The 26,849-nt window shown below is 36.4% G+C and overlaps 1 protein-coding gene across 4 annotated transcripts in view; it reads right to left on the reverse strand.

Moving 5' to 3' along the window:
* The window catches only part of LOC133534871 (ATP-binding cassette sub-family G member 4), a 64,239-nt gene that overhangs the window by 11,379 nt on the left and 26,011 nt on the right, over positions 1-26,849 (reverse strand). The window contains exons 2-4 of one of the 4 annotated variants that reach the window (XM_061874166.1): positions 17,616-17,800; positions 2,760-3,065; positions 1,738-2,312 (exon numbers count right to left, since the gene is read on the reverse strand). In XM_061874166.1, coding sequence (XP_061730150.1) covers positions 1,738-2,312; positions 2,760-3,065; positions 17,616-17,770 — 1,036 coding nt within the window. In that variant the 5' untranslated portion in view covers positions 17,771-17,800. Of the gene's footprint in view, positions 1-1,737; positions 2,313-2,759; positions 3,066-4,237; positions 4,387-4,659; positions 4,872-17,481; positions 17,545-17,615; positions 17,801-26,849 lie in introns of those variants that run through there. The other 3 variants (XM_061874167.1, XM_061874168.1, XM_061874169.1) reach the window with 3 other exon arrangements.

Raw genomic sequence — 26,849 nt, forward strand, 5'->3', positions numbered from 1 at the left:
TCAAAATAATTACCCGTTCTGTAACAGAGTAATTTTAGAAAAATATTTTGGATCCTTTCCAGACGATCAATATGGACTTGGTACTGAGGCGTCCAAACAACAGAACCAAATTCAAGTATACTCCTAACAAAGGAATAGAATAATAGTTAAGCTCGCTTACATATATTATCAATATGTAAACTAAAATTTAATTCTGAGTCTAAAGTAACACCTAAGTCTCTAATGGAAGATACCCGGGCTATATTTTCTTTACTTATTTGGATTTTGAACATAACGTATCACAATCTCCGTTAAAATTTATCATCAGTATCATAAACAACACATTAATTATCATTACCATCACAATGTTCGAACATTTGTCGTCATGACTGTCTTGTATGTATGTATAGAAATAGTAGAAATGTGTAAATAACAAACATATCAGTCAATACTAAATGACCCATGACTTCGTTATTTACACCAAAAGGAGTTTATATTTAAATAAAAAATGAAACAAGTTACTTAAAATAATGTTATAGCAACTATAAGGCAAACTGTCAGTACGCCGTACGGTTAAGGTCAAGAACATAGGTAAATAATAGAAGAATAATTATATCGACTCTTGAAACAATTGAGACATTTCTAAATACAATGTGCTAACTGCAAGCTTTAGTTTGTAACTTTCCATAGGGTAGCATTCTTAGTCCCTTTTATTATGTCGTTAGACCAGCCAAGATGGCATAACGAGCTCCTGATAGGTATGTAATGTACACTTTACGAGTCCATAAAACCAACTAGGAGTAAGTATTTACGACTTATTATGAATTATTTTATAATAAGATCTAAGAAAATTAAATCTTAATCTGACTTTAAGCATAAAGGAAAATCCATCAAAAAAGACAATTGTCAGCGAAGGAAAATCTGTTACAATAACATCATTATAATGGTGACAAGGCGAGACCTTGTCCGACTGTGTGCTCGCATTGCTATCGATTGAAGTACAAAGTTCAGTCTAATAGAACCTCTGGTATATTTGCTAGAAATCATACTGTAATATTTTTTTTTTTTTTACAATGAATGTAAAGTTAACACAAGTTACACAGGAACAAGCTGTGCATAGGTATTTCGGTTAAATATAAATCATATAAAATTATATTTATTTTATGACATGAAAAACCTACATGAAAGTAACAGCTGTAAATGAAACAATACGTAATTTATAGCGAACAACTGGGCGTTATTTAAGAGTCCCCGGCAAGCTCGGCCGAATTTCACCTTCCCATACAAACGGAAATTAATTCTCATTTTAAAACTACGTGTTGAATTGTAATGATACATTGCACATACAATAACATGAGGTAAAACCTTATAAAACAAACAAAATAATAGAGCAAAAACAAGTTTTGTACGAAAATCTTAAATTCGCTGAATTTTTTTAACTAGGTATGGTATCTGAGGCTACGTAAACTAATTAGCTAAGTGTAAGTATACCTTATCGTATTGTAAGTACAAAGTTTCAGAGCAATTTAGCTAGATCTTTTAAAATGAGAGCGTAACTACGTTTGTATGGAGAACCAAGTTTGCTGGGGAACCCTTAAGTTAATATTAATAACCCGTTAATATTACGAAAAAATGAGAACTACATACTATTAACCAAATCAAGGTAGTTTAAGGTATCTTATACTTGAACATTTTGAACAATCATGCAGGACAGTTACATAAACTGGAACGGTTTAATGATAAAGGTAAAGTACTAACCGTAGTCAGCAGGATTGTGGTAGCTCGGGCAGTTGAGCCCCATGTTCGACAGGAACGGTACCAGGTCCTTGACCTTGCCCTGGTAGATGCACTGGCCCTCCGCCAGCGTGTAGAGGAAGTCGAACATCTCGAACAGCCGCGCCGACGGCTGGTGGATCGTACAGATGATCGTCCGTCCACCCCGCGCCAAGCTCTTCAGTAGCGATATGCATTGGAAACACGAGGAGCTATCCAAGCCAGAAGTCGGCTCGTCAAAGAACATCACAGGGGGATTGTTTACTAACTCTAAAGCTATGGACAGACGCTTGCGTTGCCCGCCCGATAGATTAATCGTCCGTGTATCACTGGCATCGACTAGCCCTAACGTTTCTATTATCTCGTTGATCACTATTTTCTTTGCTTGCACAGACATGTCCTTCCCTAACTTTAGATTCGCTGATACATGCATGGCTTCTTTCACTGTCAGGTGAGGTAAAAGACAGTCGTCCTGCATAATATAGCAAGACAGCTTCCTAAACCGCCTCAGGTTTCGCTCCTTGCCATTGATGAGCACCGATCCGCTGACGTTAGAAGTTCTGAAATGGGAGAAATATGATTTAATTTTAATAGTCATGTAGTTCTAGATTGCGCTGGACACATTCCAAGACCAATTTGGACAGCGTGCCGCAATAGCTGGGACAACCGGTTTATAAATACTTTGTCTAGCAAAGGTGAAATAACTCTCACTAATCGATGCACTAGATTAGATGATAATACAAAGTCGAATTCATATTTAAACATTCACTATAATTTAGGGGTCCTCTCTTATAAGGTTATTGTTTAGAATGTTTTGTTTTTAGGTGAAACTTCTTTTGCCGTTGGTACTGCATCGGATGATAAGGAAAAGATGGATCTACAACCGGCCTCGGGGCTTATTATCTTCCGTTTCCGCCCAGTTTGACAGGCCAAGGCGGAGGTCATTTCAATACAAAACGTTAACATATAATGCATTAACTTTCAAGATAAATTTATATGCTACTTACTTGTATCCCGCTAAAATATTCATAAGCGTGCTCTTTCCCGCACCAGAAGGCCCCATGATCGCAGTCAGTTCTCCAGACCTGAAGGTCCCATTAATACACTTCAGCAGAGCCTTGTAGCCCCGCTGCCGACCCTCGCTGACCGAGTAGGAGAGGTCAGAGAACTCGATGTCAACGGGGGGACGTTTGGGCAGATGTGTGAGGGACGCCATTGGCTTCTTCTGGTCGTAACCGTTGGGGATCTTGCGGACGAGGCCCGTCATGGCGGCCGTGCCAGCGCCTCCATTACATAGGTTGATTTGTGAACCTCTGAAATGAAAAATTACTTTACACCTCTTTTGCGACTTCATTATCTTGAAGAGAACTGTATACAGGCAACATCAGTAATATAACTGCCTGCTGCTTGCTTAATATTAAATAAACAAATACATCTTTGCCTAAGGTACACCACACATTATTTCCTAAATTTTCCTTATAGCATAATGTAGGTAATAAAAGAAAAGAATGCATGCAGTATTTCACCCATGTTCGGAGTATCTAATATAGATTGACGTCATTATATCATTACTCCCAACTAGGGTTGCCAACCGTCCCGCTATACGTAGGCCAATATTATATACCTTAACCAGTTAAGCCGGTTGAAAACGACCCGCATTTATACCCAAGTCTCGCAATTTGATCGCATATGTCCCGCTAATATGTTCACCAAGGTTGGCAACCCTACTACCAACGCAAGCCGTATCGCCATAGCTTTTGACTATGTTATATTTATATATTCTTGTTACTGTAGTAGTAGTGCAACGCGTGTGTGAGTGCTGGAAATATTCACGCGTGTTATTAATTGTGCCCTTGACACAACTCACATAAAAATGTTTTTATACAACTGTTAGGTACATATATACCGCGCGGCAAACAGTGCAATAATTTTTCTCATAAGTATCCAAAACCCTGTTGACGTGACGCAGAGGCCGATTCGAACTTACATTTTGATGTCGAAATGATATTTGCATTTCGTTATCACACGCGCGTACATGTATTGGCGCGAGCGAGACGCACAGGCGAATAATAACAAAATGTCATTATTCAAATATTATTTTGACATCAAAGTGTAAGTTGGAATTGGCCTACATTGCTATAAGCTTTGATAAAGGTTAGACATTACTAAAAATACCGTCATTGAATGATAGTGTTAGAAGTTATATAAAGCATTGAGCAAATACCTATGCCTAACGTTAACATTTTTGCCTTTATGAGACCCAGTTTTACATTTTCATTAAATTATTTTTATATCACTTTCGTATATTAATTTATCTACATGAGTGTGTCGAAACTTTTTGTTGTAAACTATTACGATTGAGGCGAAATTTCACTCTACAAGAGTTATACACATATAGCACGCGGGCCTTTAAATACCTAATGATCAAACACTTTCTATAGACAAGTTTGAAAAATAGTTAGGTAGCTTTTATTTTCATACCTACCTCTATTCCTTTTACGAAATATGTAAATTGCTGTTATTTTGCTCAACAAAATTTTGGATCACATTTTAAAAACTGCACGCCAAATAGTAAACAACGGAATTGAATACCTAAACTCTATTTTTATTAATTCCATTTGAAACAGTAAGTTATGCAAAAAATACTATTTAAAAAAGTACAATTTTCAGTAAATATATGTATACTTAATCTATGAGCGATAAACTGCCGAAAACGGTAAATTGGTCGTGACGTCGTCGTTATTTTAAAGGTTACGGTTTCAGCGGACTAAAAATAGACGTCAGTTATTGCGTTATCACGAAACTAAACATTTCGCGAAAACAAACTCGTTGGTACGAATACATTGGGAGCTATGTTATGAGGTTCACAGTTCGATGGAATGATTAAACACATGAAGTTTTCCGTACACTCGTAAACATACTCGTACACGTATATCCGTGCGCGTGCGTCCGCAATTACTGACGGGCGTGTGTTCTGTGACTTCGGTGCTCGGTGCGCGCTATTTAGGGCTACGATGCTTAAAAAAAATAAAGAGCGTAAACTATTATAGCCCTAATATGTGAGCTACGACTATTGGCATAATATGTGCAAAACAAAACAGGACTAATTCTTATTTGTCTATCCGCCTTTAGTGAGATTGAGAAAAGGAAAGCCAAAACATTATTGTTAGCGTTCATGAAGGGTGTCACAAAAAGAAAAATATCAAGATCAGTACCCCTAGTGTAAATAATTTCGATTTCGAAACGTGACGTACGCGTTTGCGTTAAGTCTCATTTTGTATGGGTTTTTGAACAGCGCGCCAAGCGGGACGTTTTGGAAAGTCAAAAATCTCATACAAAATGACACTTAACGCAAACGCGTATGTCACGTTTCGCTGTCGAAAATATTTACACTAGGGGTACAGATAATCTACTATACAATACGTAGAATAGTAGAAACATAAGTGGCATCGTGCAAAAATTTCATATTTTCTGAGCAGACGGATAAATACATAGGATAGTGGCAATTATCATTGTAATCACAGCTGAGTGAGTTCTGCGCCAACCGCGCTGACAGAATGGCGACGCGTAGAGCCGTTGGTCTTCCACAAGGAGGGGCAACAGTCTCCTACGCACGAGTCATCTAGTCAGACTATACTAATGCCGCAAAATTAAGTGGCGAGTCAGGTCATAATGCCATCTCTTTCACTCTTAGTTGGTCTTAAACAAGAGTAAAGGAGAAGTATTTATAAGCGGAATTGGTTGAAACACCTGAGAGTGTGACACAGAAGAATCTAGCAGATAAATAAGCGCAGGTGATAGGGGTGAAATTGAGTCACTCTCTGGGTTCTGACCCTAAGGAGTGATAATACAAATTGATTACTGCCTATCCTTGCTATTACAAAACTAAATCTATAAGGCATAAACTATGTTTTATTTTATTTTGTGGTCATGGTTCAATTCTCCAAGTCATCCCAAGGGACACCGATTCATTCCAAGTCATCCCAAGGGACACCGATTCATTCCAAGGACATTCCTAAAAATGTTTGGCCGTTACGTTGGGTAACGGCACGCTATCGAGAACGTAACTTACATTCTATGCATCTCGTTCGTACTCGCATATAAGTGCGATCAAGATGTATGGAAAGTAAATTACGTTCTCGATAGCGTTTATGTCAGTGCCGAACTGGTAGTAGCAACATAGATACCCAACGTAACGGCCAAACATTTTTAGGAATGTCCTTGGAATTAATCGGTGTCCCTTGGGATGACGTGTCAGTCTTGACACTGTCAGCAGTGTCTTGACTCATGGTACGGGTACTAATCGTGTCAGTCAAGGTTTTACTGCTTCTGAGTTTTATCTTGTATGTATTTAGGTGGAGATAATAGAGAACTTCAACACGCACATGACGAAACGCCGACTCGGCTCCATCTCATCAATGGTTTTGTAATGCTGCTGGCAAGTTGCCAACGTGCTCAACCCTGACGTATACTACACCTGAATTTATCTAGTCTACTTGTCACCATATACTATACACTATAATGCAATGAATGTACTCGTTTATAGTATAGAAACTTACAGGCTATGTTTGTTGCGTACGTTCAGCATTCTTGCCAGGTTTGTAGGGCTTACAATTATTAGATCATGACAAAATATGTTAGGTACGTCACAACGTCATGTTGTAGGTATGTTTGTAAAGATTAGGTACGAAGGTTCCCGGGTGCAATATACGATTTCACCGACTCATGTTTATTAGGATTTACTTGTTTATCTGTGTTTTCAGTGAATATGAAGTAGGCACTTTAATAATGTGGTTTGGAAATTGCGGTTGACTGAGGTTACTGTTCGAATATGTGCATCTACCTATTTATAAATACACTTAAGGCAAAGAAAGCAGGTCACAAAAACAAAGCAAAGTTAATTTTTAACACCTAAAGAAACAGGTTCTGCGTGTTACTCGAATTAACCTACTTGCCCACTAGCCCTTGCGTGCAATTACCATAAAATCTTACTACTGTATATGATAACTTGAACACTAAATACGTTCCTAACACATTCAAGAACCTTTCCCGGTCTTTAATTTAATAAAACACTTTCCCGGCATCTCGGGAGACATGCTAAGTAGGCGTCAAGTCTCTCTTACATAACATAACCTAAGTTAGAGGAGGACGGAATATGCAGATCGACGCGATTCGATAAATAATTCATGGCGGAAATCCAGACGATGGCAGACGAAGAGGCTCCATCCATTCAATGGTTCATAGTTAAGTTCAACTGAATATTATTAAACTTTTATGTAACGCGACTTTGTTCCAACTGTTAATTCGTAAGTCGAATGCCCTAAGTTTTATGGAAATAGGCTTTATGTTTCCCAAAGAACTGATTGACCCTGTTAAATTCAGAAAGTATAAACATAGTGTAAATGTTGTCTTTGTCTAGCCATACCTTGAGGGGTCAATATGCTGGTCATGATGAGCAACTTTTAATATGGGGACAAACCCGAAAACCCTAAAAAAAGCAGTGTCATACATTAGGTGAATCATAATATCAGTGTTTTTTTATGGAAGACCAGATTTTTTTCACGATTGCGAGGTTGGCTCCATCTTAAAAAACAGTATGACCTACAGCACATATTGATGCCTCGGAGAGACCATCTTCGTATTTTATGTGTTATTTCAAGAAGCCATTTAAGACCATGTCAAGCTTCTAAAGGGCTGAAGCTTCGTACACTTCGTTAGCCAAATTGCTTATTATACGACCTTGGTATACGGTTTACCTAATTCCATTTGCATACGCACACACGCCCTGATTACCCCTAATCGTAGATTACGTGCGACTAGATCCCTCATTATAAAACATTGAGTCAGCTGAAGTAGCTGAGCTGTTCAAAATGCACACACGCTTTAGCTCCCTTAATAATTTCTGATAAACTTTAAAACGTCGCACACTTCGCTTGCTTTGCTCCTAGTTTTTGAAGGCAGGAATTTATGTGCCACTTTGTATCGCACGAAAGCCTCTAGGGATCTCATTTTATTGTCACTGCGACAAGATACAACGTGGCACAGAATTAATACTTAATATGTATTTACTTCAAGGATGAGTCACATTTGTTATTATGGTTAAGAAATTGCTTGCTATCGATATCGATAACGGTTCAGTCAATATTTAAAGAATCCCTAGCACTGGTAGACTAGTACGTTTTATCCCCGCAAACCCGGGATATGTTTATAAAGTATAATACAATGTGAATCTCCATTTTAGTTGAGTCCACGATTAGTCGATTACAACCTAGAGGAGAGATAAATAAGTTAGTTAGTAGGTTATTACACTTATTACATAATAGTGCGGGATGCAACTGATGAAACACAGATTATGTTATCAAGCATGTTGATCGCAAGTTGGCGCAAGTCGACCTATAATACTCTATCTAGGAGGGTTAAGTAGTGATTTGGGTTCTTAGCCCACGTACACTTTAAAGCTCTTTATCTTGGAAATTCAGGTCTTGTAAAGCTTAGTATAATATATATAACGAGAAGCTCGTAGGACGAAGACGTGAACTGTTCATAATGTCTAAGACAAATTCTTAGGGTGTATTTTATAGAATAATATCCATTTTGACACAAAAGACATGTGCACGTTTACTTTCAGTAAATTCAATAACTTTGTCTTATACGTTAGTATGTGAGCTAGTAACAAAATTTCTTCCATGTAATCCAAGATATAGCGACAATATGTAACAACATAGGTATTTTGTTCGTTTTATATAACAAAAACTTATACTTATTGCTGGCTGCACCTGACTGGGTTAGCAATAACTTTAATTAAGTAATGGCTAATGGAAACGGTTCGGTCTGAGTTTATTCGATATAGATCAGCACGATTAGATGGGCTTTATGAAACCATTACCGCCCATAGCAATTGCATTTATATGCAGCTTTTGCTCATTTCAGGTGCAGGGTCCTACACAACAATTACGTTCACGTGTCTCGTGTGGGCATAACCAATGTTAATAAGGGCCTATTTTTTTTTCATTGAACCCTACCACCACCTACCAACAACTCGCGATAATCATTATATGCACACAAGCCAGGCTTAAAACAGTTTGTATTGCTATCTGTATATGGCCCAGTGGCGTCAACGTTTAGGAGCTGTACTAACTAAACTGAAGTATATGAGTTCTATGGTAAGCACGGGCTGTTGTATAATAAAATTGTGTAGGTAACAAGCGTGTAACGTGCGTCGTGAGTACTTTACGTGTAAAAAAGCTTTGACTTAATAGCTTCATAATGCGGAGTCTATTAGCCGGTCTGTGGCACAAGCACTTCACTAAATGTTTCCATTCAAGGAAAAATACTGTATTTTAGCATTGAAACTTTGATATGACAAACAGAAAGGGCTGACTGACAACCACTTAGTAAATGGCTGCAGCAGATATTTCTTCCAAGAAACAACCCAAGATAAGAACAAGACAAGACAAGAAGAATATCAAGAAAGAAGTAGGGTTACCGCGAGTCAACCCAAGTAACAATTGTTGATAAAAAACGCCAGTCAATAGTGATATATGTATAGAAATGATCTCGCGATATACATCTTTACACACGTTTATTTACCTTCACCGCGTAAAATTTTATTGTATTAATATATGTTTAATTGCATTATATCTTGTAACTTAAATTTTAACTACTTCCCGGCATCTGCTCGAGCTGAAATTTGGCATACCGTATTTCCAATGACAATGCAATAATAACTAGGAGCTGATCTGATAGTGCAATCGGAAGGTAGGCAAAGGAACTCTTCGAGTTTAGGCTCAATTGAATGGTCTCGAGAAGTACTGGATAGACATACAAAGAAGAGAAAGTACAGCCGGCAATAAAGTGTGTATCAAAAAACATTTTTGATGCTTACAAAGGAAGGTTGTCAAGACTTGCCACCATATCATGTCAGGTACCTATTGTGTTTTAAAATCAGATTTTGGTAATTTCAACTTTTAAGATTTGAACCTATAAACCATTACTTATACGCTTTGTCACTTTCTCGAGTCAAAGTAGGACTGATTTACACAAATGAAAACATGTAGGTACAAATTTTCACAGCTTCGTGTGTAGTATGAATCATAACCCAGTTAACAAAGACAAACTTTGTTTATCAGTTGGGTACGAACTCGGAGGCCAACAACGGTAGTGGTAATTGAACCGGTTAGTTCGCAAGTACTTGCTAACTCGCACCTAGTAATTTACTTACTCAAGTGCTAGGTGCATAACTTAATCATACTGTTGATAGAGTTAGGGTTCATTTAGATGGTGCTAGAACTCGCATGCAAGTTTCTTTACATTGCGGTATTTCATCGGTCGGCCGAATTGGTTGTAACCTCAATATTCCGCAATGTAACTAAAATCGCATGTGAGCCAATCAGGCCTTAAGGTGACATCCGCTATGCTTTTCGACCAGTTTATTAAAATATGGGGCGATGAGAGTTTCCAGTACTCAAATAGAGCGGATTCTTCTGTTTGTAAAAATTATAGTTCGTGTCATCCACGCTGACGCGCAGATTTCCTAAAACTAACCTTTAATAACATGGCAATACGAGTCAAGGACGCGGCTTCATGAATGACACGGTCAATCGACATTACTTGTAATTATGAAAGGAGGAATAAAAATAAATAATAACTGTAAGTACGAGTAGTAGTTAGTAGATGTAATCAGTACGTTAGCGTAATGAAGCAGTTTCCTAGCAACATTTTAATGTACTTAGTGTTGAATCTACTCTGCTTCAACACTGGTCATGTACGTATGTATTAGCCTCGACAATACGGCCACAAAGACAGGTATAACCTCTACGGCTACCACGGTCCTAATAATAGTACAAATTATTTCCAGTTGAATTTAAATAATTATCAAATGGAACAGACTTTCTTTTTTTTTGTTTCGTTCGATTTTAAAATGTTCAATTCTATTTTCAAATGCAATTGATTTAAATTTGCCAGCCAACTTTTCTAATATGTGTTAGGCCAATAGAGGGTAAATGTCTCTGTAAGTAAATCTTTTACTAAAATATGTAGGACGAGGTAGTTTGAACGCTTTATTAGTTTTCTATAGATTTAGCGGTAACTGATTTGATTAATGAAGTTAATGTGGCCAGTCCTCCGTCTGAAGATTGATTCATAAAAACTTATTTTCTTTAACAGTGTATACGGAAGAACTAAAATTACGTTTTATGGTTTATTCGGTTGGTTTGCTAGTACCATTTCGAAAGAAAAACGAAACCCATAAAAGAGCTATAAAAGGATATGTTTCTAATAACATACATACACGAGTGTAAACTTACATAAAATACATCTAGCGCTACCATGCCAAAAAGTGAAGTCTACAAGGGCCTGAATTAATTCCTGACACCTGTAAACCAAATTTTGGTTCAAGAGACAAAGTCGTAAAACTTGTCGTTGCAATATATATAGATGAATAATTAATGTCATAGCACGTCTCACAAACACACTAATTTTCTTATAAACAACTAAAAGGAATAATTAACAGAACTTATAATATAAATTGAGTAACTAAAAAAATAACTGAATTTAAGTAAGTAAGAAATAAATTATGACCGATATCTTAAACCCATTTCGTTGTTACAAGCCGACCTGCTAGCCGGTGTAACACATAGTTCGCAAGTCCCATTTTTTTCCTTTCAGTGTAATCTAATGATTTAATAATAATACATGATGGTATTGTTCAACATTCAGGATGTAACAAATATCAGGAGTTTCCTATAGCGAGTAAATTTCAATAATGAAATGTGCGTGTCGCAAATTGCATCGACCTCACTCGTGCGGTACACATGCACTCAGTTTCGTTGCATCTTAGAACAAACAATCTTAACAGCTGTTATCGGGAAGGTATAAATATGAAAATGTTGACACGTTTTTATAATACAAACTACGTTCCTGCGTCGACGTAAAGAATCATCTACATCATCAAGCGTACCTACATATTCGTGTATCAACAAAATACTAAGCCTTAAGAGGATATACCAGCTGATCCCCTTTTCAGATTTGAGAATTTTAGGTAAATATCCCTTCGCGCTGTCGGGGGCGGCTCCTACAATTAGTGCGATAAGAACAACTGCAGCTCAGGCGAAAAACCCTGCGTAACAATCTCAGAAATCGAGCTTTCATTCTCGATTCATTTTCTTCCTCCAAAACTTAACCAATCGTAATGAAATTTTGGGAGCGGAATGAAAAATAAATTATCTATGTCTGACCGTTTAAATTTTTGCGTTTATTGATGCCGATTTTATATGCTAAGCGTCTGTTTACGGCGCAATTTTAGCCGTTTTTAGCGCTGTTTGAAGAGGCCTTGTTCTTATAAAATCCAGAATAGCAAAACCGACAGACACAGGTAATGGTAATATTGAACTCATATAAAAAAATATCCATCTAGGGCAAAATCCAGAGAGGAAAATGTCGATGTTTGTATGGAAAAATAACCACTTATTTTTTCCACTTAAAGGATAAAACGCTCAAATTAATTAATTAATTAAACAGGCATCTACAATCTAAATTGACCAAATGAAGTATATGTTTCGTGGAGGATGAACCCACACCTGAATCCGGCAGCCATACAATGTTTTCGTAATAAGATTACACCCCGAAGATCCTAGTTATGGGCGATGAAAAGGAAATGAGATTAGTTGTGTGACGGCTGTGCAAGTTGTCAAATTCTTGTCATAAAATGTCCAGAAAAAATCTTAGCGTGTTTGGCGTTTTTAGGTTATAAATTGTATGGAGATGACATCTATCAGCGTACCCTTCCTGTTTGAAAAATACTAATCGTATTGTTATCAGAGATTGATTTTAATATACAACGCCATTAAAAAGTTTACACAGTAGTTTAGTATTTTGTGGTTCATATTCGTATGAGCTCATGATTATTAATTTATTAATTATTATTTATTTATATATTTAAGGCGGAAACACATTTACTTACACAATATCAATATGTATTGTTTTCTAGTGTAATTCTGGTAATAGTAAATAATACTATTTAATTCATTCACTCAACACAGGTTGCGTTTCATTAGGTCACGTCGCGTTTTTTTAATAGTGTGTTTACTTTTATGCTTATAATATTTTTATTATTGCATAATCACATTGCAGCTATTAATGACAAAAGCGATAAAAATACCATTATGGTATAAAACAGGAATAAAATAATTTAAAAACAAATAATTATGTATCCAGTTTATTAAAAACGTGCACAATGTACTAACAGTTAGCGATAAGTCACTTTCTCACATCTCTTGCTACGTGCTGTTGATACTGATCTAGGGATCTTTCTATGCTGGGCATTGTGAGGGACAATATAAGTTGATGAACATTTATACTGATGATCATGATCAAAGCCATTACGGGCCGGAACCACTTCCACGGTTTAATGTTGGGTGATTAGTGGATACATCTTAATTACTACTCATGCACGATACCTACTCGAAACACGCGTATATTTGCATAGAATTATACTATTTCGGTATTTTATTTTTTATTTATCGACGTAAAATGCATCGTAACCACGTTTGATTATCATATTGAGTACGTAAACCCATCGTCATTCACGCACTTTAGGTACATTATTCGGCTTGACATTGGTCTCACAAACCTTGATGTTACTTCATTTAAATTGATAAATAATACATATGTTACCTATATAGCAACGCTGATTTGTATTCGCCTAGTCCAATCATCTGTCTACGATGTCTTAATTCAATACGAAAAGCAATCAGAAAATCGCTACATATCTTATTCAGTTATCAGAAAATTTGATCTGAAATCAGGTCATTGAACTTGAATTTAAATTGATGTCGATAGATGCGGCGGAATGAGAAAATGCTATCGATAAAGTCTATTTGTTAACATAGTTACGAGAAAAAATCCAACCTGTAGGGCTAAGATGATCGGGTCTTTATCATTTGTCACCATACCTGTCACGTTCTAACAAGTATGTAAGCGCGAAAGTGACGGGCATAGCGACAAGTGATAAAAATGGAACCATAATACCGCCCCAGGACGCCTTTTAAAACGTGAAGAACGTTGCCCTAGGTAACGTAAAGAAAACTCTCGTACATTAAAATATTACAGGTTTGTAAACACAGGAAGAAATAGTAGGAAAATGCTATCGATAAAGTCAGTTTACTAAATTTGATAAAGTTATGAGAAAAGTTCCAAAAGTAACTAAATTACCAGGACGCCTTTTAAAACGTGATGAACGTTGCCCTTGGTAACGTCAAAGAAAACTTTCGAACATTAAAATATTATAGGTTTGTAAACACAAGAAAAAATAGGAGGAAAATGCTATCGATAAAGTCAGTTTACTAAATTTGATAAAGTTATGAGAAAAGTTCCAAAAGTAACTAAATTACCAGGACGCCTTTTAAAACGTGATGAACGTTGCCCTTGGTAACGTCAAAGAAATTTTCGTACATTAAAATATTATAGGTTTGTAAACACAGGAAAAAATAGGAGAAAAATGCTATCGATAAAGTCAGTTTACTAAATTTGATAAAGTTATGAGAAAAGTTCCAAAAGTAACTAAATTACCAGGACGCCTTTTAAAACGTGATGAACGTTGCCCTTGGTAACGTCAAAGAAAATTTTCGTACATTAAAATATTACAGCTTTGTAAACACAGAAAGAAATAAGTAAGTAGTAAGTAGGGAAATGCTATCGATAACGTCAGTTTGCTTTTGATAAAGTTATGAGAAAAGTTCCAAAAGTAACTAAATTACCAGGAAGAACGTTGCCCTAGGTAACGCAAAGAGAACTCCCCTACGCAATGACCTTTTAAAAACCGTACCCATTTGTTCGATATTTTCCTGGAATCCTTACGTTTTGCAAGTTATTTTCGGCAGGTGATGACATATTTTGATTAAACAATAAGTACCAACTAATTAACGAACTTTATGAAACCATATAACAATTTGCAAAGTAGGTACGAGTAATATAAATATTAGGCAGTTAAGTTCTAAGTTTGTGCCAGGGATAAGTGTGGCATAGGGATAAGTGTGGATGGCCATAACATTGGGGCCTTTTTACTCATTGATTAGTGTTTTATTCGAGTTCATACATTTGCTACTTGCTACTCGCGTTTAGTGATAAATGTAGGTATAAACTCGGAATAAACATTAAACACTAACCAATGTGTAAACAGGCCCAATGTGAAGGCCAGCCATACTTACTCCTATGCCGCACTTACTCGCATTTACCTTACATAATAACTGTGTTCAATGGAAAACTGTACATATTAACTTAGTTAATCTCTTGGCAGAAAAACAAGAAAAACACGTTGTTAATTAAATATAAGTAAATATACATACAAATGTCAACACTCAACACAATGACGGCAACTGTCTGTGTCGGTAATTTGGTACTCACAATATGCATTATATTATTATGAAGTATTATGTCGTTGCGATGTAGGAGTATGTGAGTACAGTCAGCTGTAAAGATAGTTGACCCCTTTTGTAAATGAACTTTTATGCAGGGGAATCTATTATACCTGCAGCTGACTGGTACAGTCGCCATCAGATATATTGGACCGGCCAAGATGCTCAAAAATATTTGAACAAGCACTTCAACGATTTGATATGAAAATACAGGCGGGTTTAGTTATTTTTGAGCGTCTTGACTCAAATATGGGGCAATTATTTCCGAAAATATTAACTTTATCAAAAATGGTTTTTGGAGACCCTTATTCGTTTTGAAAGACTAAGATCTAACGATACCCCACTCTACCTTCATTAGGTCATAGTACATTTAAAAAGAAAAAAACATTTTGTATCGGAGGTACCCTTAAAAAAAATGTTTATACTTTTTATTAGAACGTTGTGTCGCAATGCATGATTTATGTACCCATGCCAAATTGCATCTTTAGCACTAACGATCACGTTGCAAATCCTCGGACAGACTGATATGGCGAAACTATGAGGGTTTCTAGGTGACTACAAAACCCTTAAAAATGAGGTTGTAAGAAGTGATTTTCGACTAAACAAACAACAAGAAAAAATGAATAAATATGCGAAAAAAAATCAGGAGAACTGAAATTAAATGAACCGAGATTACACGAAAAGGTTGTTAGACCAAATAAAAGGAAAAACATTATTTTCTTTAACTTATTTTTTGAGTAGTACATTGCTAATCCAAGAGAGAGCAACAACCGACAAGTAGATAAGCTAATCGTCAAATTAGCCTACAGAATCTTCAGTTAGTAGTCTTAGTACTATTAAGTTTTTTCTGTCATAAGATGTGTAATTTCTACTTTAAAGGTCCATTCACGATACAATTTCCATCATCGATTGTTCAGTGAAACAATGTCGTGATTACGCGTTCCAACTGGCCCAGAAAATTAGGTTCGTACGCACAGCTGTGTCCTATGTGGACCAAGGGCGCCTACGTAATGTACATAGTAACCTAGCTATTGTTATTTACCACTGTTATTTACCAATACCTTTCCGGGATATTGGAAAAGAACCGAAATTGCGGAACGTAACAATTTATTAACAACAATAAATGTTAAACCCACCACGTTTCCTAACGTTCGCAACGCAAAAACCAATATTTTGGTATAGAGATTTTACTAAGGATTTCCATAAAATAGGTAAACCCTAAAATATAAAAAACAGGCCCCATCATGATATAAATAGAAAATAGGTCGACCCTATGTGTACATAAATTCATATACAGTAGCCTACAGTTCCGGTATATAAAATCTATATTTCAATAAAATTAATTACACATTAACACTTTCATCGGAACTTCAAGACTTCAGTTTTAGGTCAAGCTGGGTCGTAAATTAATAGGCTTACGTTTAAAATCATACATACCCATATAAAAATCACATGTAAACGTTTCTACCTCTAAAATATAACTTTGTTCTGTGGCATTCTTGCTAGGAAACGTAATATAGAAATGAATTTATTTTTAATTAGGTACACGTAAATCTGTTTAAATCGTTTCGTAATAAGTCAACGCCCTACGCTATCAAAACCACGAGAGCGGCTCGTGTTGAAAAATCAAATAACTTTCAATTGGAGCGATGCGGCCATTGGGTGGCACGTACAAGAAAAAACGTAAACGCATCAAGCGTGAACCGAAACGTGAACAACAGAACATCGTCAATACTATAAACTACAACTGCTGTCAGTAATAACTTATTTCCTACCACAAAAATCTTACACACCTTTTTTACGATAATTTTCGCATTCTATAAGCATTTTTAGCAGCTTAAAATATAGTTTTATGGCGCTTCAGAGAAAAAAAATACTTCACACCTAGTTGCAATTATTTTCAAGACACCGAAAAATCTATGTTATGGTATGATTTACAATTATTTTACAATATTTTTTTACATTTATTGGCTAACATATCTAGAAATCGGCTTAATACATTGATGATTAGTGAGAAATTTATTCAAGCACACAAGAAATATAATTTAATAATTGTGCGGTATAATCGGTAAAATCAATTCCGTTGATCATTGTTCAATTGCTTGGAAGACCAAGGTTCTTAAGGCGACCGTATCACACTCGTCGGTCGACGGCAGATGGACCTGCCCTTCAACAACACTCACCCCAGCATTTGTCCATTGTTGAGCTGCTCCGCAAACGATGGGCTCTTGACCTGGCTGAAGGTGCCTTTATAGCACTCACGGCGGCTGACACCCCGTACCAGCGGCAGATGGGCCTGCCCTCCAACAACACTCACCCCAGCAGTTGTCCATTGTTGAGCTGCTCCGCAAACGATGGGCTCTTGACCTAGCTGAAGGTGCCTTTATCACACTCGCGGCGGCTGACACCGCGGACCAGCGGCAGATGGACCTGCCCTTCAACAACACTCACCCCAGCAGTTGTCCATTATTCAGCTGCTCTGTGAACGGCGGGCTCTTGACCTGGCTGAAGGTCACCTTGTCGCCCAGTTCGCCGCGGCTGCCGCGCCCAACCAGCGGCAGATGGATCTGGGTGCCCTTGGACTCCATCGTCAGCTCGGGCGTCATCGCAGCATTACCATTGTAAGGTATTATACCCTGAAGCAAGAAAGATACGATTGGTATGGCGGTAATATACATAAAAAACTGATGCGCATATATTATGATGCAGGCCTCTGCTGAACAGTGGGTTACAGGTTAAAAATTAAGATATGGTGTTGTATTTTTTAACATTATCTGAAAAAAAAACTCTATTTGCCAAAGGAACGCTAAGACGTAATTCGCAGCATTAATGTAAAAAACAATCCTTATTAAGGAGTAGGTAGAATATAGACACATAGGTATTATGAAAAACAAGATGCTTTTGCTAACGCCTACAATAACATCAAATATTTAATGTCACGAAAACGAAAAACAAATCAAGCAGTGAGTAGCGTGGTGTGGTGGCTGGTATAGTGACAAACTTTTCGGTGAGTAGGTAAAGCAAGCAACTAAGCTTGTCTGTCCCTCCTTGTTGGTCAAAAAATTGGCAAATATTCCACATACTTCGCAAACTATCTTAAAATCACCCGAAAACGCGCACTTTGACAAACGAAATAGAAAGTTTAGGCAGAATTTAAATATATTGAATAGGTATGGAAACATTTTTAGGAGCTATTCGGTTCAAGTAACTCTTAGGCACAAATAATAACTTTTTACATAATTTACTTTCACAACGTACTTTACATATGTATATACGAGTATAAGAGTATAAATGGTGATAACTGAATCCCGTGGGCAGTCTGGGCGCTTCGTCGCCTGCTGTCACACAATTTCCAAAGAGCGTTTTGGGCGCGAAAGCATCTGTCAAAATATATTTTGTTAATTTAACATATTTAAAGCCTTTTTTAGGATAAAAGTTGAATTTTAGGGCAACTTTTAGTTAATATAGAACGTAATACAAGCGTTTCGAAAAATTGGAAACAACCCTATTTATAGGTAGAACTCTAGGTAACATCGAGTTTGTGAATACAAAAGTACTTATTAATAAGTCATGCTGGTAATGACGTCAAGAATCTGAAAGCAGAAGTCAAATAGAATATTCAAAATGAGTAACGGTTTAGTAACTAGGTATGGAAAAAAAGTACAGTCGGCGATAATAGGACAGGCACGTCACTGCCAAAAGTGTCAAGGTCAAGAAAACATTTAGGTTTATATTTTCAACCTGTCGTAGTTCCTTTAGTCTTCAATTATAAATCCGAGTCGCCCATGCAATTTTGACATTTTACGGTAGTATTAAGTATTAACACCTATTTCAGACTGGTCGAACCGGCATACGACATTCATATCGACTCGAAGTCTCCTGGTCTGTTCTAAGCACGCAACAGATTATGACATGACCGTGACAACGCCAATAGCCTATTATAAACATTATACTTCGTGTCATCCACGATGACGCACAGATTTGACAAATCTAGCCTTTAATAACATGACATTACGAGTCAAGGCACGCGTCTTCGTGAATGACACGATCTATACATATATTATCATCCATGAAGGTACTTTGTAGGAGAAACATTATTTATTGTTTACCTACAAATATCACGATAACCCCAATTCGGTGTACGAATACGAGTATAATAATGAGTTCTTCAAATTAGGACAGGTTAATTAGTGTCCTATGTTATCGAGCTCTAAACTGGCTTTATTCAAATTTTATTTTTATTTTCGTTAAATAACTTAAGATATTCCAAGTTCTGATGCTTCTGTTGCGAAATGGTTGACCGCCCACGATTGTGGTTGGAATTGTTTATCGAGCGGTGACGTCAATCAAGTTCACATCGCCAATACGCCACGAATGAACAGGAGTCCCGTCGATGTTTTGATTGGATGCAGTGATCTTATTTGATTGGATCTATTGGTTACAACATCTCTGTTGTCTGTTGTCTATTAATAATTGTTCATTATTTACTCTCTTGCGTGTAAAATCTCGGGACTCACTTGCGTGTAATAGTACGTTGTGTATTAAGGGTGGTAAACAAGAATTTACGAACAAGTGTTAATTAAGCCCGAAGCTGAGGGCCAGGGCTTAATTAACACGAGTTCGTAATTCTTGTATCGCTCGTGGCACACACAATGTTTCTCATCACACTTGTGAGTAAAAAACTGAAATGTCACCGTATTTAAGAACTGTGGGACCATCCCTTTATGAAAAGTTACCTAAACAGTGGGTCGGAATTTCGATCCCACCTAAAACAAATAGTGCTAGAAAATATAAAACAAACACTGCTACATATATTGTATAGAAGAATTCCTGGAACCTTAAGAGCAATTCCTAGCTGAGCAACTTTTCAAATCTCGAATTTTTGAAGCTATGTTTCTGTCGCGCTGCGGTGGGCGGGAGCGGGAGCTATCTAAGTGTGAGTGCGCGCACACAGACGCGAGACTCGAACGCTCGCTCATTGCGCGCCGTTCCGTCGACATCGCCCGCGAGCCGGACGGAATTTATCCTGCGCTGCCCGACCGACGCAAGTTGTTTTTGTTGTTATCACATAATATTGTTTTTCATTTTTATATTATACTGTATCTATTAATTACTATATAAGTAAGAGAAAAAAAAGAATGATGTCCCTGCTTCGGTCGTCGTCGTACAGTCAAGTACAAAAATATGTATCGAAAGAATCGTCTCATAAATATGGTACTACGCTCTTATTACACTGGAATAAGATGCAACGGGACATATTTTTGAGTAAGATGTGTACACCCATATTTTTACACTTGACTGTACCTATCCGTATCAGTAAGTTGGGAGTGATCATGGTGTTTTGTGAAATTTTGTAAGTAGGTATAAATATATGTTTAAACTACAATCTATTTAACTTATAGTACGATGGGGCTAAACTTGATGACAATGACAATCTGGGTAATGCCGGAAAATTTTGGGACCAATTGAGAGAACTCGTGAAAAAAATTTTTTCGAGATCTCAGCACGTGACAGATTCTTGAAGTAAGGAGCGAATCGTTAAATAATAACCGTAGATTCGGCCTGAATTTTGGTAATCTTCAATATAGAACGGTTAGGGTAACGAGTGTTTTGCCATCAAGGGAGAACATCGAATGGTGAAAAAAAGTTGCTTCTAATGGAAAGAGAATAAGGTATCACAAAGAAATAGGTCCGGTGTCTATTATCCATTGTATATAAATTACATTACAGCCACCAATAATTACAAACTTAAAAGTTGTCAACGAAAGTGTTTTTTTTCGTATTTTTGTATCCGATCTTAACCCTGATACAAAAATTGGTAAAATTGTGGCTCTCAAACTTTGATACCTATGTCATAACTCATAAGGTAATTTGATAAGTAAACAATGTGCTAAGAAACCTCTTATTGTAAGGTTTACACGAAGTAATAAAATAAGAAAAACCACTAAAATAATTGATAGGTTTCGAAGTTTTGACAATTTAAGATCTCGTGAACTGTACAGGTTTAGTAAAAGTGTAAATGTATTGTTTATTGAAAGGAATGTACTGGAATATATTAAGTACTTAAGTAGGAGGGACAAAAATCAAAATAAAAAATAATCGTGCCCAATCATTTTTAATGAAGGTCGCCAAAAAAATAAGAATCAAATTTAAAAATCAAAAATACTAAGTAGTTCTTTAAAAAGGTCAAGGTCACTGCGAGCCCATCTTGAAGTATGGAAAATAAGTAAAATTGCGATTTTATTGGTTTAATTTTGCAATTATGTATATAATATATAGTTGATATATAATCTTTTTTTTATAAAATGTAAGGATCGTATGTAAAGAGTAAAGTAAATATATAGGAAAAGAGAGCCCTCTTGAAGCATTTTAAGGAAACTAATTTCGAAGCCCTATCTCTATTTTGTATCCGAAACTAGCTATGTATGTATGCGTGCACATCTACATATGCATCCGTATGTGTAGGTACTTTATTGCGAAAAATTGCTCATTTGCTATCTATTTTACTCGATTTTGTTATAAAATTCAACATGTATCATCATCCCTATACAATATAAATACTCTTTATTACACACCTCAATAAAAGAAAACAATACAAAAGAAAACAGAAACATAAGCACAGGTAAACAACATGCGGTCTTATCGCTAAAAAGCGATCTCTTCCAGGCAACCTTTGGGTTGCGGGAATTAAAAAAATTACATTGTCAGTAAGTAAGTGTACATACACATACAACTGGATGGTACAGGATAAAAATAATGGTACGAAAGTGTGATCAAGAAAACAATAAATGTGATAATTAAGTAGGTCAGTAGGTAAATTGAAGAAAATTTAAAGTTTGACAATCACTGCTGTTTTAAATAGGTAAAGATGGGATTGTTTCTTTCCGATCTTTACCTGGATGGGTCACGATCGGATATCGGTCTACAGCAGTGCTAGGTCTGTTAACACAATTACAAAAACAAACACAGTTTCATCACAATACGCAAAATAAATTACAGGGCGAATTCAAATTCGCGAAATTTACCTTGCTCTCTGTGATTGCGCCAGGCGCGGATACAAGGGGGGGCCATAGGGGCAATGCCCCCCCCCCCTAAAACCCTGGCTCTCACATTACTAAATTGAGTAAATTTTTTTTACCTTATTTTCTGTGCAAAAATATATGATTTTCTCAAAATGGCCCCCCCCTAAGCCAAATCTTGTATCCGCGCCTGGATTGCGCATAGCACAAACTCCCTAAGCAACGCGGGGACACTGGCAGTCGAGGCGCAATGAAATGATGTCTTACACAATGTTGCCACCATTAAAAAATAAAGCCAAATTAGGGAGAAATGAATGTCCTACGTTCTTCACCCGCATCCGGTATTTACCCAACATACCTTAATCGTTGAACCGCCGCATTTCAAAATGGCCCTTATTTTGATATCGGCTAGCCGTAATGTAATACGGCGGATTATACAATACGACTGCGATACTTATAAGCAGGGATCGGAGCCGGTTTTTTGCAAAAACATCGAAATAACCATATATTTCGGTTTATTTTATACTCAAAATGTAGGACTCAGTTGTGTTTTTAGATAACGACTTCGTATTATTAGATTGCCCGATTAGGAATGAAATAATTAACAAAGAACGAAAAAAAAACCGTTTTCGTTCCCATACAAAAAATACCGGTTTCCGATCCCTGCTTATAAGTATATAAATCCCCTCGTCAATGTAATTGCATTAAATTTGCCATCTAGTGGCAAACATCAAAGTAGTTATCTTTTACTTGTGACGCACAAGTGTGCGCAATGTAAAATACAAAGTATATTTCTTAAAAAAATTACCTTGTTTATTGTGATTATACTTAGTAAAAGAACATGTGATTATTAAATTATAATACGAAAAGTGGTCAAATCGCAAAATGCTGTCGTTTTATTTAAAATAATGAAATAATTAGACCGGTTACGAAAGTACCGGGAAATCCTGGTTCTTTAAAACAGTACCGGTTCTGCAATCCCTAATAAGGATGTTATGCCCATCACTATTTCTTCTGTGTACGTATATTTAGAAACTGTCTCCGCCTCCAATTCGTGCGATAAGGACAACTGCAGCCCGGACTGAAATTCACATGCAAAAAACTCAAAAATCGAGGTTTCGCTCTCGACTGTTTCCTCCTCCAAAACGCAATCAATCTTTATGAAATTTTGGAAACTGCAAGAGGAAGAAATAATCTATGCCGCTATGTTTTGATTTTTTGGATATTTTTTGTCATATTTGTATACTGTGCCTTTTTTTACAGCCAATTCAATTGAGCCGTTTTTGCGATTTTCGAGGCGCTGTATCTTTCTTCAAAATAAAATAATCCAAAAAAGCAAAACATAGCGGCACAGATATTGATGATATTGATCTTATTTGAAAAAATCACTGCTCTAGGTTAAAAATCCAGGGTGGAATCAGTCGAGAGCGTTTGTATGGAAAAATCGCAACTAGGAATTCCTCTTAAACTGTGTTGTATTGTTTGTTAGAATACGAGTATCTTGTATTTCATATTGTACTCTCGACGATCATAATTTTTATACATTGTCAATGCAATGTAATATTATGAAATAAATAAATATCATCCTAACATATCATACAGGGTGAAATTGTTATGGTCAAACTTTTTTTAATACCACGTCGGTGGCAAACAAGCGTACGGCCCGCCTGATGGTAAGCAGTCACCGAAGCTTATGGACGCCTGCAACTCCAGAGGTGTTACATGCGCGTTGCCGACCCTTTAAAAACCTGTACACTCCGATCAAACTTAACAATTTCATTCTGGTATTTTTTATTTCCAATATTTAAATATTATATCCTAAGATAACCCTGAAACTTTATTAATTGTAATAGTAAAGTAATAAATAATATTTACGTACACATACATTAAGTAAACAGTTAGCTATCTATTCTAGAGAGTAATAAATAACTATCCTCGGATATTACATAAAATTGGTCATGCATATAATTAATTACATGCACTAAAGATAACAAACCAATAAGAGATACAAGTTACATTGACACTAATGAATGATAACGTCTGATACGTGATAACGAATGAATGGAACAGCTGCAGATACCACTTGTAACTGATAACAGGATTTATATGTTATCATAGTATAAGGAAACATACAATCTTTTGTAAATTTTACAATCTTTTGGGTACTCGAAACGAAAATCAATATTTACACGAGGAGTCAAGAGTCCGCAGCAAGCTCGGTTATCCAATATAAGTGTTACGCGCTCATTTTAAAACGACTAAATAAGTAGATTGCGCTGAAGCTTTGTAGGTCCTTACAATAGTATAATGTATATCTATACTTGTAATTATGTAGCTTCAGATACCATAGTAAATAAAAAACAGCGTATTTAAGTTTTTCATACAAAACTTGTTTTGCTCATTTTCGTTTGATGTTTTAAGCTGGAGCTATATAAACTAATTACAGGCATAGATATACCTCATGTCATTGTATGTGCAAAGTTTCATTACAATCCAACGCGTAGTTTTAAAATGAGAACGAAACTTCGTTTGTATGGGAAGGTGAAATTCGGCAGAGCTTACTGCGGACTCTTAACCAACAACTTTGCCCCCTTGTAAAACAAATAACTGCCTAAACTCAATGTGTTTATGTTTTTTCATCGAGGAGTTCATTTGGCTGTCTGCCTAAATCATCAGATCACCTCCAAGGCACATCCATGGTAGCAAATTAATGCATCATCATCGGAAATACGGAAGTACGTGAAATTTCAACTTAATCAGACACCGAGAAGCGATTTAAACTTAAGTTATAAGATTTGAAAAGTGTAATATAAAGGTTTAGTACCTGGGCGACCGAGCTTTGCTCGCTTATAACTATTTATTGTGTAATATGGTGGTGTATAGGTGAAAATCTTAACTACATTTTTTAACTAAATTAAACTTGTCTAAAACAATAAAAATTAAAAAATTATATATAAACTTGAACATATAAAAAAAACAAAAGTTAGTCACCGGGCGAGATTCGAACCCGTATCACTCGTTTAGCAGTCCGCGTCTTAACCCGCTGGACCAGAAGGACAGTGGCCGGCAAAACGAAATTGGCGACCATATTCTGCGTCGAAAGAAAAACGCATGAAAACTCGAAAACACGCGTTTTCCCAAACATAAGACTAATCTAGATCGATTGTATACCCCCAAAAACCCCCATATACCAAATTTCAGCGAAATCGTTAGAGCCGTTTCCGAGATCACAGAAATATAAATATACATATATATATATACAAGAATTGCTCGTTTAAAGGTATAAGATTTATTTATTTATTTATTTAATCTTTATTGCACAATACATGAAGGTACAAATGGCGGACTTAATGCCTTAAGGCATTCTCTACCAGTCAACCAATCAAAAAAAATAAGGTTAAATATGGGGTGTATTTTAAATGGTATAGTTTACGCTTTGAAATGTTTGTGAAAACGGATGTTTTTTACATCAATTACTTAATGAAAAATAGGTCAAGATTATATCTCAACCTGAACAAGTTTCTTGTCGTTGATGGATGATGGATATTTTAGTGAAATGTTACTTAGGTATCTAATTAAGGTCGAACATTGCAATAATAAAAGTTATTTAAAAATGTAGTAGTAGAGAAGGTGGTAGCTTTTTTAAAGCTACAGAATCGGAGGATCCGTAAAGCTGTGCAAAAGTATCTTCACTGGTTCTTTTTCCAGCGTAATAATATTTTACTATCATTAATAATGACGACGTATTTTAAGAATCCAACATTTACATCCGCAGGGGAGAAAACATTGTCTAGTAAAAACATACTGAAACAAAAGTAACCTTGGTTTTTGGCTCGCATAAACGTCAACACGTCCAATCAAAGTGGAATCCGCACGTTGATGTTGACTGACAGAGAGATTCATTTTGTGACGAGCAGGCTATAGCGACAAGCACTGTACAATTTTAAGGCCGCGTAGGTTCATGTTGTACTCTCACTGAGCGTAAGCGTAAGGTGTGCGTGCTCGGGACCGCGGATATCATGTTTTTGAATTTCGATTTGTTGTAAGTTTAAAAAAAGAAAAAAGTAATCACCTAGTTCCCTCAAAATAAAATTACGCATTTTTACAAGCAATTTCCATAGTTTTAGCTTTTTTGCATAAATTGTAAAAAGAAAATGTCTATCGAGCGTAAGTCATAAAATCAGGATTCGAATCGCTGATTAAATAAATAATATTTTTGGCAACCGTATTGTTATCTAAAAAAGCGATACGATCTTTTAAAAACTTCGCTCTCTGAGCCTACCGCACCTTAACGAATTAAAAAAATTCGACGGAGGAGGTTGGTTCTCAATTCGTCATTATACATAGGTATTATTCTTCTTTTTTTGTTTTGTTTTATGTTTCCCCGATTTTCGAAGATCGTTGTACTGATTAGGAAAGCTCTTTTTCGTATATTCGTAGATCCCGTTGTCATGAGGTCAGGATCTGCTGACGGGATATTGGTGAAATACGACGGAACCTTTCAAATACAGGCACAATCTACCCTACAGTGAAACATTACTTAGTAAATACCAATGGGAAAAGAACGGCTCGCAGAAACGTTTACAAGTCGAATCAAAGTGGAATCCGCCACGTTGACTGACAAACATTCAATATGTGACGAACACGCACGCAATATTGTAGCAAA

Source organism: Cydia pomonella, chromosome 2 (assembly GCF_033807575.1).
Source record: "Cydia pomonella isolate Wapato2018A chromosome 2, ilCydPomo1, whole genome shotgun sequence".
NCBI lineage: Eukaryota > Metazoa > Arthropoda > Insecta > Lepidoptera > Tortricidae > Cydia > Cydia pomonella.